The 14,747-nt window shown below is 42.2% G+C and overlaps 2 protein-coding genes across 2 annotated transcripts in view; one reads left to right on the forward strand and one right to left on the reverse strand.

The window, feature by feature from the left end:
- fndc3a (fibronectin type III domain containing 3A) overlaps nt 1-4,116 on the forward strand; it is a 65,779-nt gene extending 61,663 nt beyond the window's left edge. Inside the window, exons 24-25 of the mRNA XM_083637335.1 lie at nt 417-541; nt 3,516-4,116. Of these exons, the coding sequence (XP_083493461.1) occupies nt 417-541; nt 3,516-3,839 (449 nt within the window). The 3' untranslated portion in view covers nt 3,840-4,116. The remainder of the gene's footprint in view (nt 1-416; nt 542-3,515) is intronic.
- Nucleotides 4,117-7,634: 3,518 nt separating this feature from the next.
- LOC310776211 (E3 ubiquitin-protein ligase TRIM21-like) lies at nt 7,635-9,945 on the reverse strand. The gene is made up of 2 exons (XM_083636397.1): nt 9,806-9,945; nt 7,635-9,572 (listed from the first exon to the last, which is right to left on the reverse strand). The coding sequence occupies exons 1-2, from the start codon at nt 9,828-9,830 to the stop codon at nt 7,942-7,944; spliced, it is 1,656 nt and encodes a 551-aa protein (XP_083492523.1). The 5' UTR covers nt 9,831-9,945; the 3' UTR covers nt 7,635-7,941.
- Between the last annotated feature and the right edge of the window lie 4,802 nt (nt 9,946-14,747).

Below are 14,747 nucleotides of genomic sequence, written 5' to 3' on the forward strand. Positions count from 1 at the left end.
GGCTGCACTGTTGTATCAACGCAAGTTCTATTGTAATGTTTTTTTTGTGTGTCAACCCAATTATATTGAATTATATTTAATATTATATTATATTATTATAGAGCTGATTGACCACTCACACCTTCTCAAACTCCTCCTGAACCATATTCATTGATGTCTATGTTGTCTTATTTCCATTTTTAGATGTTTATATGATGATATGGCGTAAATGTAACTAGTCACAGTAGCTGTAGTGTAACTGTAATGTAACTCATCACATTCCACATCGTTAACAACAAACCCTTGGCTGATCAATTAGGTTGATCTTTTTGATATCCGAAGACATTCCGTATACTCAATCATTACAGATATCACCCATCTTTAGTGTATCATCACAGCATCTGCACTCTCTTCCTCTGACTCCTCCCCCTCCGCAGCCCCTAAAGTGGAGCGTCTGGAAGACAACTCCTGCGAAATCACCTGGGAGGCTCTGCCGCCCATGAAGGGGGACCCCATCATCTATACCCTGCAGAGCATGATGGGAAACTCTGACTTCAAACAGGTAGCCACCTTGCTCTGTTAAGATTTACGTCTGAACCAAGGTTAGTTAACTAAAACTAAACTAAAAACTTAGTAGTGCAATGCACAGTTGATTGCACTACTGTTGACAAAATGTACTATTGCAAGTCATTTTGCTAAATAAGATAATGTCATGTAAAATAAAATAAAACATACAAAATGTCTTTAGTTTTAGTCTTTGTCAATTTGGTCAAATTTGTCAACACTAAAAGCATAAGGACTCATTGCTGCATGTTTATTGAGACTGGGATGTCTACATGACTCAGTTGCCTTCACAAAGTGTTGTGTTTTTGTTGCCCCTGACAAATACCTCCCCTCCCATATTATATAAAAAATAAATAAAACAAACACTCAAACGAATAAAAACTGAACTAAACGTAAAAAAAAAAAAAAAAAAAGAGCAAATCCAAACTAACTGGAATGGAAACTAACTGAAACTAAACTGAATTGAAAACAAAAATCGAAAATGAAATAAAAATGAATGAAAAACACACACCTGTAATAACTGAACGTTTCATACCTTTTCTTAATGCAGATACAGGATACAGATGGATGCAGGGGCTTAATGTGTTCACCGTAGCATCACAGCAGTCTGTATGAGTCACCGCTGGCTTTAAATTGCCCATTAAGCAAACGTCATTGATCCATGAGGTATCCTAGGTGTCTCGCCGCTGCCAGCACATCCATCCCCCTCGCTAGCCTCCAGCACTGTTAACCAGAGTAATGGCCACTGCAGGCTTATGCTAATCTCAGCACATCAGACATCCCAATTGAATAAGGGACTTGAAATATGCGGCTGCCATTCTGCATGGAGCTCGCTTCCCTCCTTATTTCCCCTCACAGCACCTGGACTTTATAGCCCCATGTTTTCCAATGGGGAATTGTGCATTTGATGAGTTGATTACCTGGAATGAGTTTAAGTGAGACAGTTTGCTTACCAGACCAGACTTAGTGCAGTTTGGTTGTCATTATGTAAAAATAGAAGCATTTTGCTCATGGAAAAACTCAGTAAAGAGTAAATAGTGAATAGTCAAACCTAGATGCCCTACTGAAAATTGTGTTTTTAGGGTGGCAAGTGCAGGACAAACCACTATTGCAAATGATTTATTCTTGCGTTTTGTTCCTGGGTTTAGGAGCGAACATCAGGTTTTGCTTCTGGTTTGGAAGAGCGAACCTGTAGAAGCAGGAAGCGAAAGGTGTTGTTTGCCCCTAAACTATTTGATCTCATATAAAATAAAGGAACCTTTTCTAGAGACTTGTTGTGTGCAGCACTGCAGCAATAAGCAATACTTTGGTACCAGCTCCCCCCCCCCCTCGTTTTCACTTCACAAATGAGAAAATCCAGGAAGCTGTTAGATTCACTTATATATTTTTTACCTGCAACATAAAGTAAACATTTGGTGTCATAACAACCAAACAGAACAGCGGTTCACAAGGCTTTTTTCTAAGTGCTTGTGGGCGTGTCAGCTGGGCAAACAGCGAAGACAGATGGCTGCCCACAGGGCTGCTTGTCCAAGAAGACAAACTAAATCATAACTCTAACAAAACAGAAAGTAGGCCATGAATTGGGAACTGGTGCAAGCTAAAAGAGGAACACAACCTGAATTGCTCCTTATACTTTGGGAACACATTTTTCTGTAAGATTCAGCATTTGTTCTATCTGTTTGCTAGTTGTGTCTGTGTATCTCTTGATTTACATTTTATTCCTATTTTTATTGGTCATTTTCCCCCCTTTAATTTAATTTTGGTACTTTTACATCACTTTCTCTTGTGTTTTATTACGTAAATGACTTTGTAAACTTGTTTTTAGAAAACTGCTGTACAAATATAGCCATTACGGGTCCAAGCACCGAAGGTGCTGGAACCCTATTCTATTTCAATCATGAGAGACCAGTGGGTAAAATTTAAGGAGCAAGCTTTATTCACAAATGGCATGGCAACTAATTCTATGGCATGGCAGCATGGCAACTGATTCTTTGGCGTAATGACTCCGTGGTAAGATGCCTCTCTTCTTGTGGTGAGAGAGGAGGGCATCTGCTCAGACTAGGATAGAGAATCCCCCCCGCCGTAGGGAATTCTTCAGGAGTCAAGACGTTGGTGGTGGACTGGGGAGGTGGGTGGGGCAAAACGCAGCTTCAGAGGATGGGATACGATCAGCCCAGGTACAGTGACCATGAGGTGAAGCATCAGGGAAAGAGAATGATGACACACTGACCATGGCTATATGTACTGCCACGTCATAGCCTCGGCAGTGACGTCATTACCAACGTCTTATTGACATATTGACAGGGGCTGATTGGCTATTGAGGAGTTATTGAGGATGGAGTGATGAGTCAGGAGACACACGTCATAATGGACGTCACACTTGGATTATACTTGACTTATGCTGAGCGCTGATGCCTATTGTGATATGAGGTAACATGACTGGTTCTCATCTTGAAACTAGGTCGAGACCAACATTTGTTAGGATTATTATTATTTTACATGCAGCTCAGAAATACCTATCTTCCCCCACTACTCAGGCAAGGCCAGACCCCATGTCGACCAGATTGTGGCTCTATAGCAACTTTATGTTTTGGCCTTCTGAACCGTATGGGCCACAATCATTCATTCTGCATCCATCCATATAGGCACTGGCCATTTCCATCAGCTAAATTTTCTGCCTTTTAGATTTTTTTCCAAAACTTGTTGTTGTTGTTGTTGTTGTTGTTAGTCCTCCAAATTTTGTCTAGTGTTCACCAAATGATGACACACAGTATGTCTGGACTGTCCTGCACAAAAGTCCCATAGCAGGTTTTTGATAGTCGACACCGTTTTCATGTAATTGACTTCCAAACTTTTGTCAACTGTCGTGGGTTGGGTCTATTTCACACAAAAAATGTAATTTTTTTATCCGCATGTACTCAACAGCGTTTCATCGCATGTTTCTCTCCTCGCCCTCCCCCCTCTTTTCTCAGGCCTACAAAGGCTCCAACACATCGCACCACGTCCAGAACCTGCAGCCCAACAGCGACTACCGTTTCCGGGTGTGTGCCATCCGGCAGTGCCAGGACGCCCCTGAGCTGAGCGGGCCCTACAGCCCCACGGTGACCCTCTCCCCGCAGCGGAGCGAGCTGGTGGCGAGCGGGGCGGCGGCCGGCTCGGGGGCCCGGGCCGGGACGGAGTCCAACCGGCCCCGGCGCAGCATGACGGACGAGCAGTGCGCGTTCCTCCTCCTCATGGTCTTTGCTGTCATCGCCATCCTCATCGCTTTCGTCATCCAGTACTTCGTCATCAAATGAACGCCTCTCGCACGCGCCCCAGCTGCAGCGTTATAGCTTTATTTCCCCCATCCTCTGTCATTTGTTTTTCTTCTTTTTGTACTTGTCGTTTTCCGTTGTCACCAGAGTAATCGCATTAGCCGGGTGCTGGGGGGAGGGGGCAGGAGAAGCCCAAACAGCAGTAAGGAAATGAGGAAATACTTTCCCGGCTCACTCTTGTGGAATCTGTCATTCAATTGAGGTTTCTGTCCCATTACGATTTGGCGTCCTGTGCAGAAGGAACTCCGAAAGAGCTGGGATGCGGTTTGTTTTGGGGGTGGGAGGGAGAGAGGGGACACTTTTGACTCATGTACTTGTTGATTACAGTATATATATATATGTGTATAGAAAATAGTCATTATTTATATTTCCATTTATGTGTCCAGTATGAAACTGTTTTTGATAGATGTTCCAAAAAAATAGTATGTAGGTATGTTCTTAGCCTATGTGCTATTTGATTCTGGGACCTGGTGGGCCAGTGTTTGCACAGCGGGGTGTGAGTGAGTGTATGTGTGTGCACGTGCGTGTGTGTGTGTCCAGATGCATACTGTGTGTAGTTGTGCCACAGAGGTACACGGCTGGGAGGGCTGCAGGGCCAGACGAAGGGACTCCCTCGACCCCCTGCTGGAGTTTAAGGGGGGTGCAGTGAGAGGTGATGATGGAAATGAAATTCTTGTTCGCATTATAGAGCATTCATTTAGCACTTTCCAACTTTTTGATGTTCAGAATGTTTAAGGATGCAAAAATGACTGGAGAAATGTTAGTATATTTTTGTACAGTAAGACACAAGGACCTGTAAGTTTGAAGAAAAAAAATAAAAGGAAAAATTGCTCAGTATAAAGTTAGAAAACAAACAAAAACCAAACTAACAGTGAATTCTAATTATTTTTACTATCATATAGTTATACTGTAGCTTGTTTTTACAATCATGCAGCTGCTTTACTCACAAAAAATGTAAGCTTACCTGTATGTTTTGTTTTGTTTGTTGGTTTTTGTTTTTTTCCAGTAATTGATTTTGCACCTTAGTGAAAGAAAACCTTGACATACTGCGTCTTGGTCTTGTGATGCATTTTATAGAACACATTTTGAGATTGTGCAAGCCCTACTTGTGTTTTGGGTGTTTTAAAAGTTGTAGTACCACATGATGTGTCACATGATGTGTCACTGAAACAGCTGATCTATCTTGGAGAAAGGAAAAAAAGTATGAGAACCAGTTGTTTCAGAGGCCTTAATTGGAGAGAGGGAAAAAAATCTCTGGAGCATTTTCTTCATTTCTCTTAAATTCTTTTTTTTTAGTTTTAGAAACACTAAAATGTGTTTTATTTCCTTTCATTTTTAGCAACATTTATTTGATGTTAGTAAACACGTATTCGTGAGAGAAATTGAAAGTAGTTCTGTGTATTACTTCCGATTTATTTTGATTTATTTTGTCGGGTCATACATGTGTGAAGTATATTTTTTTATAATATTGAAGTAATATAAGTTAATACTCTCCAGATAAAATAATAAATCCCGAGTACTCATGAAACATGGAAAGCAAATGGCAGATACAAAATGTGTTATATCATGTACTTCCTGTGAATCTAAATTTGCCTTTTCTCTGTGTGTTAACTATTTGTAACAGATTGCTAATGCTGAGTTTCAGTAGTGATCTGGCTGTAGGGTCTAGTGTTGTGTTTGGTTATGGGCAGATAACTGCTGTTGCAACCGGTAAAATGAAATACAGGTACCTTGCAAAACGGCTTGGGTTAATTACATGATTTGGTCTTTCGGACATTCTGCAAAAATGTCTTCTTTGTCATTTAAACAATTCAAATTCCTATTTTTGATAGTGATTGCAACGTGTGCCATTTTAACACCTCTTCACCGTGGGGTAATTACCTTTGGCTGAGGAGATTAACAAAACGCTACAACAAAACAAAAAATCAAAATATGCACAAAAAAGGAGACCATTTTTATGTAATTTTAATGTTTGCAGTTACCTCATACACCGTACATTCCAAAATGAAAATTTGTTATACTATACATACTACCAGACATATCACTTTAAAAATGTTCGTTATGGGAAAAATGTATAATCATAGATATGTATCTAAAGTGTATCTGTATAGCCATGATATCTACAAAGGATCCATGCACAATAAAAGATTTATAATTCTTAATCATGTTTGAAGTTTGGACTTATTTGTTTTTTTTTGGAAATTCATCAACATCACATGAACCTCTCCAACATCTGTCTGAGGAAGTCTGCTGTAAAATTTGCTTTTATGTGATGGTCGCATCTATCAGGTTGAAAATTTTATTTGATCATTTCCAGGTCTTGAAAAGTTTGGAAAGGTTTTATTGTGGTTTTATTGAGTCCTGATGCAATAAACACGTCGTTCTCCAAGGTCATAGAACCAATAACTGATATTTGACAGTATGTTAGAAGAATAATCTAATTTAGCCAGGAAGCGATATGGAAATTGAAAATGTGTGGCAACACTCTATATTGACCACATTTTATTTATAATGTATTCAGAAGAAACATGATACAAGTTTTAACAGACAGAAATAAATCAGAGGGACGCTACCTCCAAACAGTTTCAGGGGAGGCTCAGTGAATGGAAGTTAAGAAATATTACATGTTATCAAAATGATATCACAGAATAGCAATGTGTGCGATTTGGTTAAAGAGATAGTTCAGAGATACACTAGTTTTGGGAAATGTTTTCTGTTTTTCCCAGCGTCAAAAACAAATGCCTTCAGACAGCTTTTTATCTACTAGGCAGCTCGTGCGCTACGCGCACTTGATTCCTAGGTCCTGCAGCTCGGCTGCTGCTTGGCCTCGCCTGCCCTATTGGCGTGCACGCAATGTCTCTCTCTCCCTCCCTCAGTCTCATGTGTGTCACTGATGACATCAGTGATTTCACAATGCCTATATGACATCACTGATGACAGTGATGTCATCAGTGACATCATCAACGAACTATAGCCTCAGCCTTAGGGCAATTAATCTGCCCTAATTTCAAAAGCTCTTTAAATCCCCTGAATGTTTCAGCCCGATCGCATGTAAAATGGCATAGCTGTGGCCGGACAAAATTCTGCCAAATGTATATATAAATTCAGATAGATTTGGAATGTCAAACAGCAATATCAGGCTATCTTGTTGAGTCTGTGTCTATGGGATCAAATAACATAATCACCCAAATTGCTCGAAACTAAACAAGTAAACTAAGGGGAGGGGGGGGGGGGCTTTTTCCAAGCTTTGAGGGGAGGCCCACAGTCTCAGACTTTGAAAGCCCCTGCTCTAACAATTTTTAGTGTTTTGTGGTGAACAAAAAACCTGGGGTGTGGAGGGCATAAAAGATAGACAACTTCAACTTTATTATTTTAGATAGAGCTGGGGAACATTGAACCCTGGGAGAGCACATAGGCCTAGGGAACATTGAACTCTTTGTCATGTTCCAATTAGGTGCCATATCTGGGGAACATTGAACCCTGGGAATACATAAAAGAAAAAAACAGGATCAAGAATACTGAATTTACCATATTAACCAGAATCTGGAGTTACAATTTTCTTTATTCGCATTTTCTTTCCCCCCATGATAAAACAATCATTTTGTAAAGAAGAAGAAAGGTAAAGATACAAGATACATAGTTTTAGTCTCTCAGTGGAGAGCTCCACTGAAAGAACAAAATTCCCAAATCTCCAAATGCGCTTAAGCTCAGTTTACACCAAAGATTTGCAACAAGACAAAACCGTTGCAGGGAAAGTTGCAGCGGTGTAAACTGACCCGTCTCATCTCAACTCCAGCCGGCTGATGGCATCGCCAGAAATTCAGCTTGTCAAGTCGCAGGGGCTGGTTGCAAATAGTTGCAAGTTGCATCCAGTCTCGTTGTGAATCTTTGGTCTAAAGTGGGCTAAAGACAAGTCTGTCAAGTGTTTTTTTCTGTGGTTTTATATAGTAAAAAAAAGAATTAAACATTAGAATGGCTATAACAGTTACCTGAAAAACAACGTAACGTAAATTTGTTATTTTAAATAACAATCAATCTGAGAAAAACAAATGATAGTATAACGATTACTAGACTAGATTAGACTCTAATCTGTGTGATTGACAGGAGAGATGATTAGAGGGGTGGAGTTTTTACCAACACCGGGAGAGAAGTATGGGTAGAGTTTCTCACTGAAGGTGCAGCCAGTATAGGAGTAGATAAGAGCTGCAACATCTACATCATAAAAGGAGACCACGCCCTCCTCATAAGCCACAAACACCCCCACCTTCTGAGGCTTAGATTTCAGAGAGAGGGGGACAGCAGGGCCAGCAAGAGCTTCATACTCCTTTCCATTCCTCAACCATACAGTCCAGTAGCCATTTTGGGGACTTGGTGCGATGTCTCCCTTCCTGTTGATCGACTCTCTGGCCACTCCTAAATCCCACTCAGTCTCCCCTTTAACCTGAACCTCGTAGTAAAACCTTCCTGAAGAGAAGCCAGCCTTTCCTAAAACACAGGCACAATCAGAGAATCTCTCTGGGTTGTCTGGGAGTTTCTTCCCTACAACACCACAATTTACTTGTTTCCCATCATCAGACAGGATGAGATAGGGATGTGCTGTATGAGGATCCAGAGTCACATCCACTGCATACGGCTGGACCCTCTTCAGCTCAACATCAGCACACAGCATCTCCATCTCTTTCTGGAGAGTCTCCTCCAGCTGAGCCACAGCTCTCCTCACAGTCCCATATGATGAGTGATGGACCCTGACCTCTGTCCAGTCCTTGGTGTGTGGAGGAGTGTTTGGGGATGGGATGTTTTGGAGGAGGTGGAGGTGGTCTTCAGTGTAGAGCTTCTCCACCTCAGTGGTTCTCTTCATCAGCTCAGATATTTCGTGTTCCAGCTCTTTGATGAAGCCTTCAGCCTGTTTCTCTGTTGTTTTCTGCTTCTCTTCAATCGTCTCAATGAGCTCAGCCTGGCCTCTCTCCACAGACTGCACCAGAGCAGTGAAGACCTGCACACTATCTGCTATCTCTCTGTCTGCATCCTCCTTGCTGAGCTCTACTGACTGTTTGATCTCCTGAATCTTCAGTTGTCTCTCCTGGATCATCTGCTGAATTTCAGCCTCTGTCTTCCCCAGCTCAGCCATCTTTCCTTCATATTCTACTTTCAGAGGAACAATTTCATGTGACTTGTGGTCTAAAACAGTGCAGAGCAGACACACACACATCTGGTCCGTCTTGCAGAACACCTCCAGTAGTTTATCGTGCTCTTTACACATCCTACCTTCCAAGTCCTCCACAGGATCGATCAGCTTGTGTTTTTTCAGGCTTTTGATTCTGTGATGAGGCTCCAGGTGAGTCTCACAGTAGGAGGCCAGACACACCAGGCAGGACATCAGGGCCTTCAGTTTGGTTCCAGTGCAGTCATCACAGGGAACTTCTCCAGGTTTGGCACAGCGTTGGTCTGGGCAGCTGCTGGCTTTCATCTGAGTTGACTTTCTGAACTGAGCAGCCATCTCAGATATTAAAGTATTAACCCGTAGCTTAGGTCTTATGTCGAAAAGCTCTTTACACATGGGACACTTGCACTGGACACTGATATCCCAGTGCTGTGTGATACAGTTCTTGCAGAAGTTGTGTCCACATGGTGTGGAGACTGGATCAGTGAACACATCCAGACAGATGGAGCACAGAAACTGATCTTCGGATAGGAGACTACTGGCAGCAGACATATCTAGACACCAAGACATAGAGAAAGTGACATATTGTTAACAATACTGTAACACAATTCTTGAATTTTCACATTAGGAAAATATCAAAGTTAGATTATTGGAATATTATCCAAAGTCATTCTGGATTATATGCCTACTATGCCTATCATCAGTGCAAAATGAAAACAGGGAAACATCACTGCTCTGCTATCCGTTTAAACAGTAGACTAAATAATATCTGCTGTAGGCTACTCACCTGTGTACATAAGACTATGCTGCATTGTTGTTATGTTTACTTTTTCTTTAGAGAGAAAGAGAGAGATCAGTGCTGTCGCTCTGAGTTACTCTGAGTTACTTTTAGTTTAATTTCAGCTGAACACGGCCAGATACCTAGATACACACACAACTTCCAGTCACTTCCTGTATCTGTGCCACGGAGGTTTCGCCCATGGATGTATGATAGGGGACGAGCCACGCCCACCCATGCATTCGGACCATTGAGCAACGTCAGAATTTTTCAAAATAAAAGCTTTTATTCAAACTCGATACACAAATTCAACTGATGATATCATACAAATTAAATATACATACCCCTGGAAAAGGTTATATTCCATTTAGATACATATCCTTTGATATATATATAGTAGTGCTGAATTGCTTCCATCACTGCCAATTTAAAAAAATGTATTAAAAATAAAAACTAATGCAGTTAAGTTCAACTCACTGCATACATTGCCAAGCAATTATAATATGCTAGGCATCTCGCATTGAACGCATGTTCAATTATAGGGTCGCCCGCTGCGCGGCCTCGCCCGCCCTGTGCCTCGCCGAGCTGGCCCTGCAGCTGGCATACTACGCAGCTCGGCCATGGCTGCTCCTTGATGGCATACTTCAGGGATGCTGGATCACCTGTCCTTGAGCTGACAACATACAGCTGTCCATGGCTAAAGACTTGGGGTCTGAAGCCAGACTCCCACTTCTTTCAGTGTCTGCCCCTGGTACACTGATTACATCATCAGTGGGAGTCTTATGACATCACTGATGATGTCACAACTGCTTTTATGACATCACTGATGACATCACAACCTCATATGACAGCATTGATGATGTCACAATTTATGACATCACTGATGACATCATGACTGGGACTTTGTGTGTGTGTGTGTGTGTGTGTGTGTGTGTGTGTGTGTGTGTGTGTGTGTGTGTGTGTGTGTGTGTGTGTGTGTGTGTGTGTGTTGTCACAATGCCTCTGACATCACTGATTATATCCTCAGTGGGACGGGACAGACAGACAGAGACCTTACTCAATTTTATATACTATACTACTACTACTACTACTACTACTACTAATGTATACAATACTATACTAATAGGCATCTTGCGCGCTAGGCGCGTTCAATTCATAGGCTGGCGGCCTTACCTGCCCTGGACTTCTACAGGTTCCACATTCAGACTGCAGTACCTGAACCACCACCAGGACACAGTACAGTGGGCTGCAGGATGCTGTGGCCCAGGCCAAGGCGGACAAGGCGGGACAGAACTGGAGAAGGTGCTCCCCTCCTTCTTCACCGGCTCCCCCGCTACTAGTCTAGGGAATCTGTGAGAAAAAATGACCCAACCTTAAACAAATTGCAACAGAAATGATTTGTGTTGTATTCAGCTCTTGAAACCTTCCAATTTAACATACTGAAAATCCCAGAAAATCCCAGTAGTGGAACATTCTCAAATTTGGCATTGTCTCCACAAAGGAGGTGATGTTTTCGGTGCTGTTTGTCTGACCGTTTGTCTGTTAGCAGGAGGATTACGGCAAAACTACTGGGCCGATTTTCATGAAACTTGGTGGAAGGGTGTAGCATGGGCCAAGGAAGAACCCATTACATTTTGGAGCAGATCTGATCCGGGTCGGCTCAATGGAGGGGGCGGGGCTAGGGAAAATAGTCTGTTGCTAGTAACCTCGCGTCACCAGGCTCTTCTCGGCGAGAAAGAGCCTGGCTCCCGCCCACAATTGATTTTGTCACCCTACTGGTTCCCTGGTTCCCGCCTAGAGCCCGCCCTAGACCGGATGGCAGCGTTTCTAGCTCGTCAACTTTCACGTTAACTTGACAATTTGACCCAAGTATCAGAATCCTCTTTCACCGTTTTGACCGGTGTGTCAGGCGGTGGTGGCGGAGATGCCATATTGCATAAACGTTTTGTTTTATGTAACGCTAGTTTTGTTTTGATCAGACTCTAGTTTAGGTAACATCACCGCGTCAAGCTAACGGCAACAAAGACGTTGTTAGGCGCATTGCCATCCGGTGTTAATTCTGGGTCCGGGGTTTACGCCCCCATGACAAAAAGCGGGGTGGAAGGTGCCCAGACTAGTTGCTAGGGATAGGAAGGTCGTAGAGAGTCTGGATTCGAGAGGTGGGTAGGGGGCATGGACAGGTGTATCGGGGGGGAGTGTATGTGGGAGGTGGGAGGGGGTGTGGTCAGGAAAGGGGTGGGGCTAGGGAAAAGCTCTACCAAACATACTGTAACATAACAAAACAAAACATAAAAAATGTAAGTGTGGCTAATATGTTCTAATAGTTAGTGGAAAAGGGTGAGTTTTCATGCACATCTTGTTCCCTCAGACAGCCATCGCAAACCATAACTTCATAGTCATGTCATTCACGAGTCTCGCATCGGAGGCAATTTGATTTCGGCAAGGCACAGCGCAAGTTGTAGCTCAAACATGCAGACGAGTGGACAGGTAGGCTAAGTCTCCATATCCGAAGGTTATGGGTAAGTTGACCGCCATTTATTGTCTGTTACCAATGACAGTCATTGTCTGTTACCATTCAAAGTAGGCTAGCTTATTAAGCACTTACTAGTTAGCTATAATAGGTATAGCTTAATAATAGCTTATTAAGATACTTGTACTATCTGTTATTCATTTTCTTTGTGCAAATAAACAATAAACAAACATAAATAAACAATAAACACTTACTCTGGAGATGATGTAGCCTACCACTTGTGCTCTTCTCCCTACTTATACTCCAACCACTTATAAAGCCTCAGCCAGGCGGTAATGCAACATAAAGGATGCCAACTGCCATAAAACACCACAGAAGGATTTATTACATCACTGATGACATCACAATTGCTCGAGTGACATCACTGATGACATCACAATTGCTCGAGTGACATCACTGATGACATCACAATTGCTCAAGTGACATCACTGATGACATCACAATTGCTCAAGTGACATCACTGATGACATCACAATTGCTCAAGTGACATCACTGATGACATCACAATTGCTCGAGTGACATCACTGATGACATCACAATTGCTCAAGTGACATCACTGATGACATCACAATTGCTCAAGTGACATCACTGATGACATCACTGATACATGACAATCGTGACATCACAATCGTGGCACCGTGGACCATAACATCAGAACCATTGATGGCCACAACACATTCCATGTTATGGGCATTATAGCTGGAGTTACACCAGAGAGCCAAACCAGTACCTCTAATAGCTGTGACATAGCAGCAGTTGGACACATCAATATCCGAAATCAGAGACCCCCTGGCCTTTCATCCATGTCCTATGGGAGGATTGAGAATGCCACAGGTGTGTGATTCTCATGAACATGGTACAACTCATAGCAAAACTCAAGATATCAAGTAGGATCTAATTTCACCATTCAAATTGAAATTATAATCCACTAGGCATCTTGCACCCTACGCGAGTTTGCCTGCCTTGCAGCTCGCTGAGCTAGCCCTGCAGCTTGCATAAGCAGCTGCTTCGCATTGGAGCCAATTTGATTTTGGCAAGGCACAGCGCAAGTTGTAGCTCAAACATGCAGACGCGTGGACAGGTAGGCTAAGTATTCTGCATATCCGAAGGTTATGGATAAGTTGACCGCCATTTATCGTCTGTTACCAATGACAGTCTTTGTGTGTTACCATTCAAAGTAGGCTAGCTTAATAAGCACTTACTAGTTAGCTAATAGTTTACTAATAGGTATAGCTTAATAATAGCTAATTAAGATACTTTCTAAGGTACTATCTGTTGTTATTCATTTTCTTTGTGCAAATAAACAATAAACAAACATAAATAAACAATTATAGCTGCTGCACAGCAATGGGTCGTGGCCGGGCAAGTCTCAAGGCTTTGAGCTAGAGTCCCCAAGTCAAGGCTGAAGTCTTTTATCTATACTCCAAGTCAAGTCTCACGTCTTTGGTCACAAGTCCAAGTCAAGTCTCAAGTCTCTTATGGATGAACGTTCTATCATCTGCTTCTGCTGCATGCCATCCAGTCTGCTTAGAACATTGCATAGCTAAAACTAAGGGATTCAAAGCAGGTTCAGGTTTCTTTGCAGCATGTAGCTTTTTCATCATCTGATTCCGTTTTTTGTTGCGAGGCATCTCACAACAATACAAGTAGGAATCAGTATATTCACAAACAAAAGTAGTAGTTACTTGCCTGTTGCCTCACTGTTGTAGCGTGGATGAGGTACTGGTGGAGTTGATGTTAGATGGAGAGGGAGGCTGAGCAATTAATAGCCACCTGGGGAGTTTGTATCTCTTCGGTCCTATGCTGCAGGTCTGTGAGGTCACACAACTGATGTACCAGCAGGAGCTGCTTTTTCGTCTTATGGACAGACTGGATGCTTGCTGGTGGTGTTTTATGGGACTGGCTGTTTGCGTGTAAAAAGACACACTGCTTCCACTTATATAGGGTGAGCCAGGAAGGATTTATGACATCACTGATGACATCACAATTCTCGAGTGACATCACTGATGACATCACAATTCTCGAGTGACATCACTGATGACATCACAATTGCTCGAGATGATGTCATCAGTGGGACGGACAGACAAACAGACAAACAAACAGAGCCCTAGCTCCCTTAGATAGATAGATGTGCTCATTTTTTATGTATTTCCAGACACTTTTAGAGACACTGTGAGGGAATAAATTCATTACCGTGACACATTTTTAATTGGAAATATGAAACAACAAACTTTTTTTTCAATGGCAAGCACTTCAATATGCTCAAGGGTAATGGGTATCATCCAAAATGTGTATGATTAACAAATACGAAGTTGTAGCTAACATTGTGAGAAATGACATGTTGTATTACGACTACATACTTACATGAGAAAATAAAAATCTGTTCTACTTAGAGACTCAACAACCATTTCTGTGGATTCC

The sequence above is a fragment of the Poromitra crassiceps genome, assembly GCF_964638095.1.
Source record: "Poromitra crassiceps genome assembly, chromosome: 5".
Taxonomy (NCBI): Eukaryota; Metazoa; Chordata; class Actinopteri; order Beryciformes; family Melamphaidae; genus Poromitra; species Poromitra crassiceps.

Coding starts and splice junctions, on each gene's coding strand:
- LOC310776211 (XM_083636397.1), bottom strand. CDS start 9,830: ATGCAGCATAGTCTTATGTACACAG. Junction 9,573..9,805: donor GCATAGTCTTATGTACACAG/GTGAGTAGCCTA, acceptor CTTGGTGTCTAG/ATATGTCTGCTGCCAGTAGT.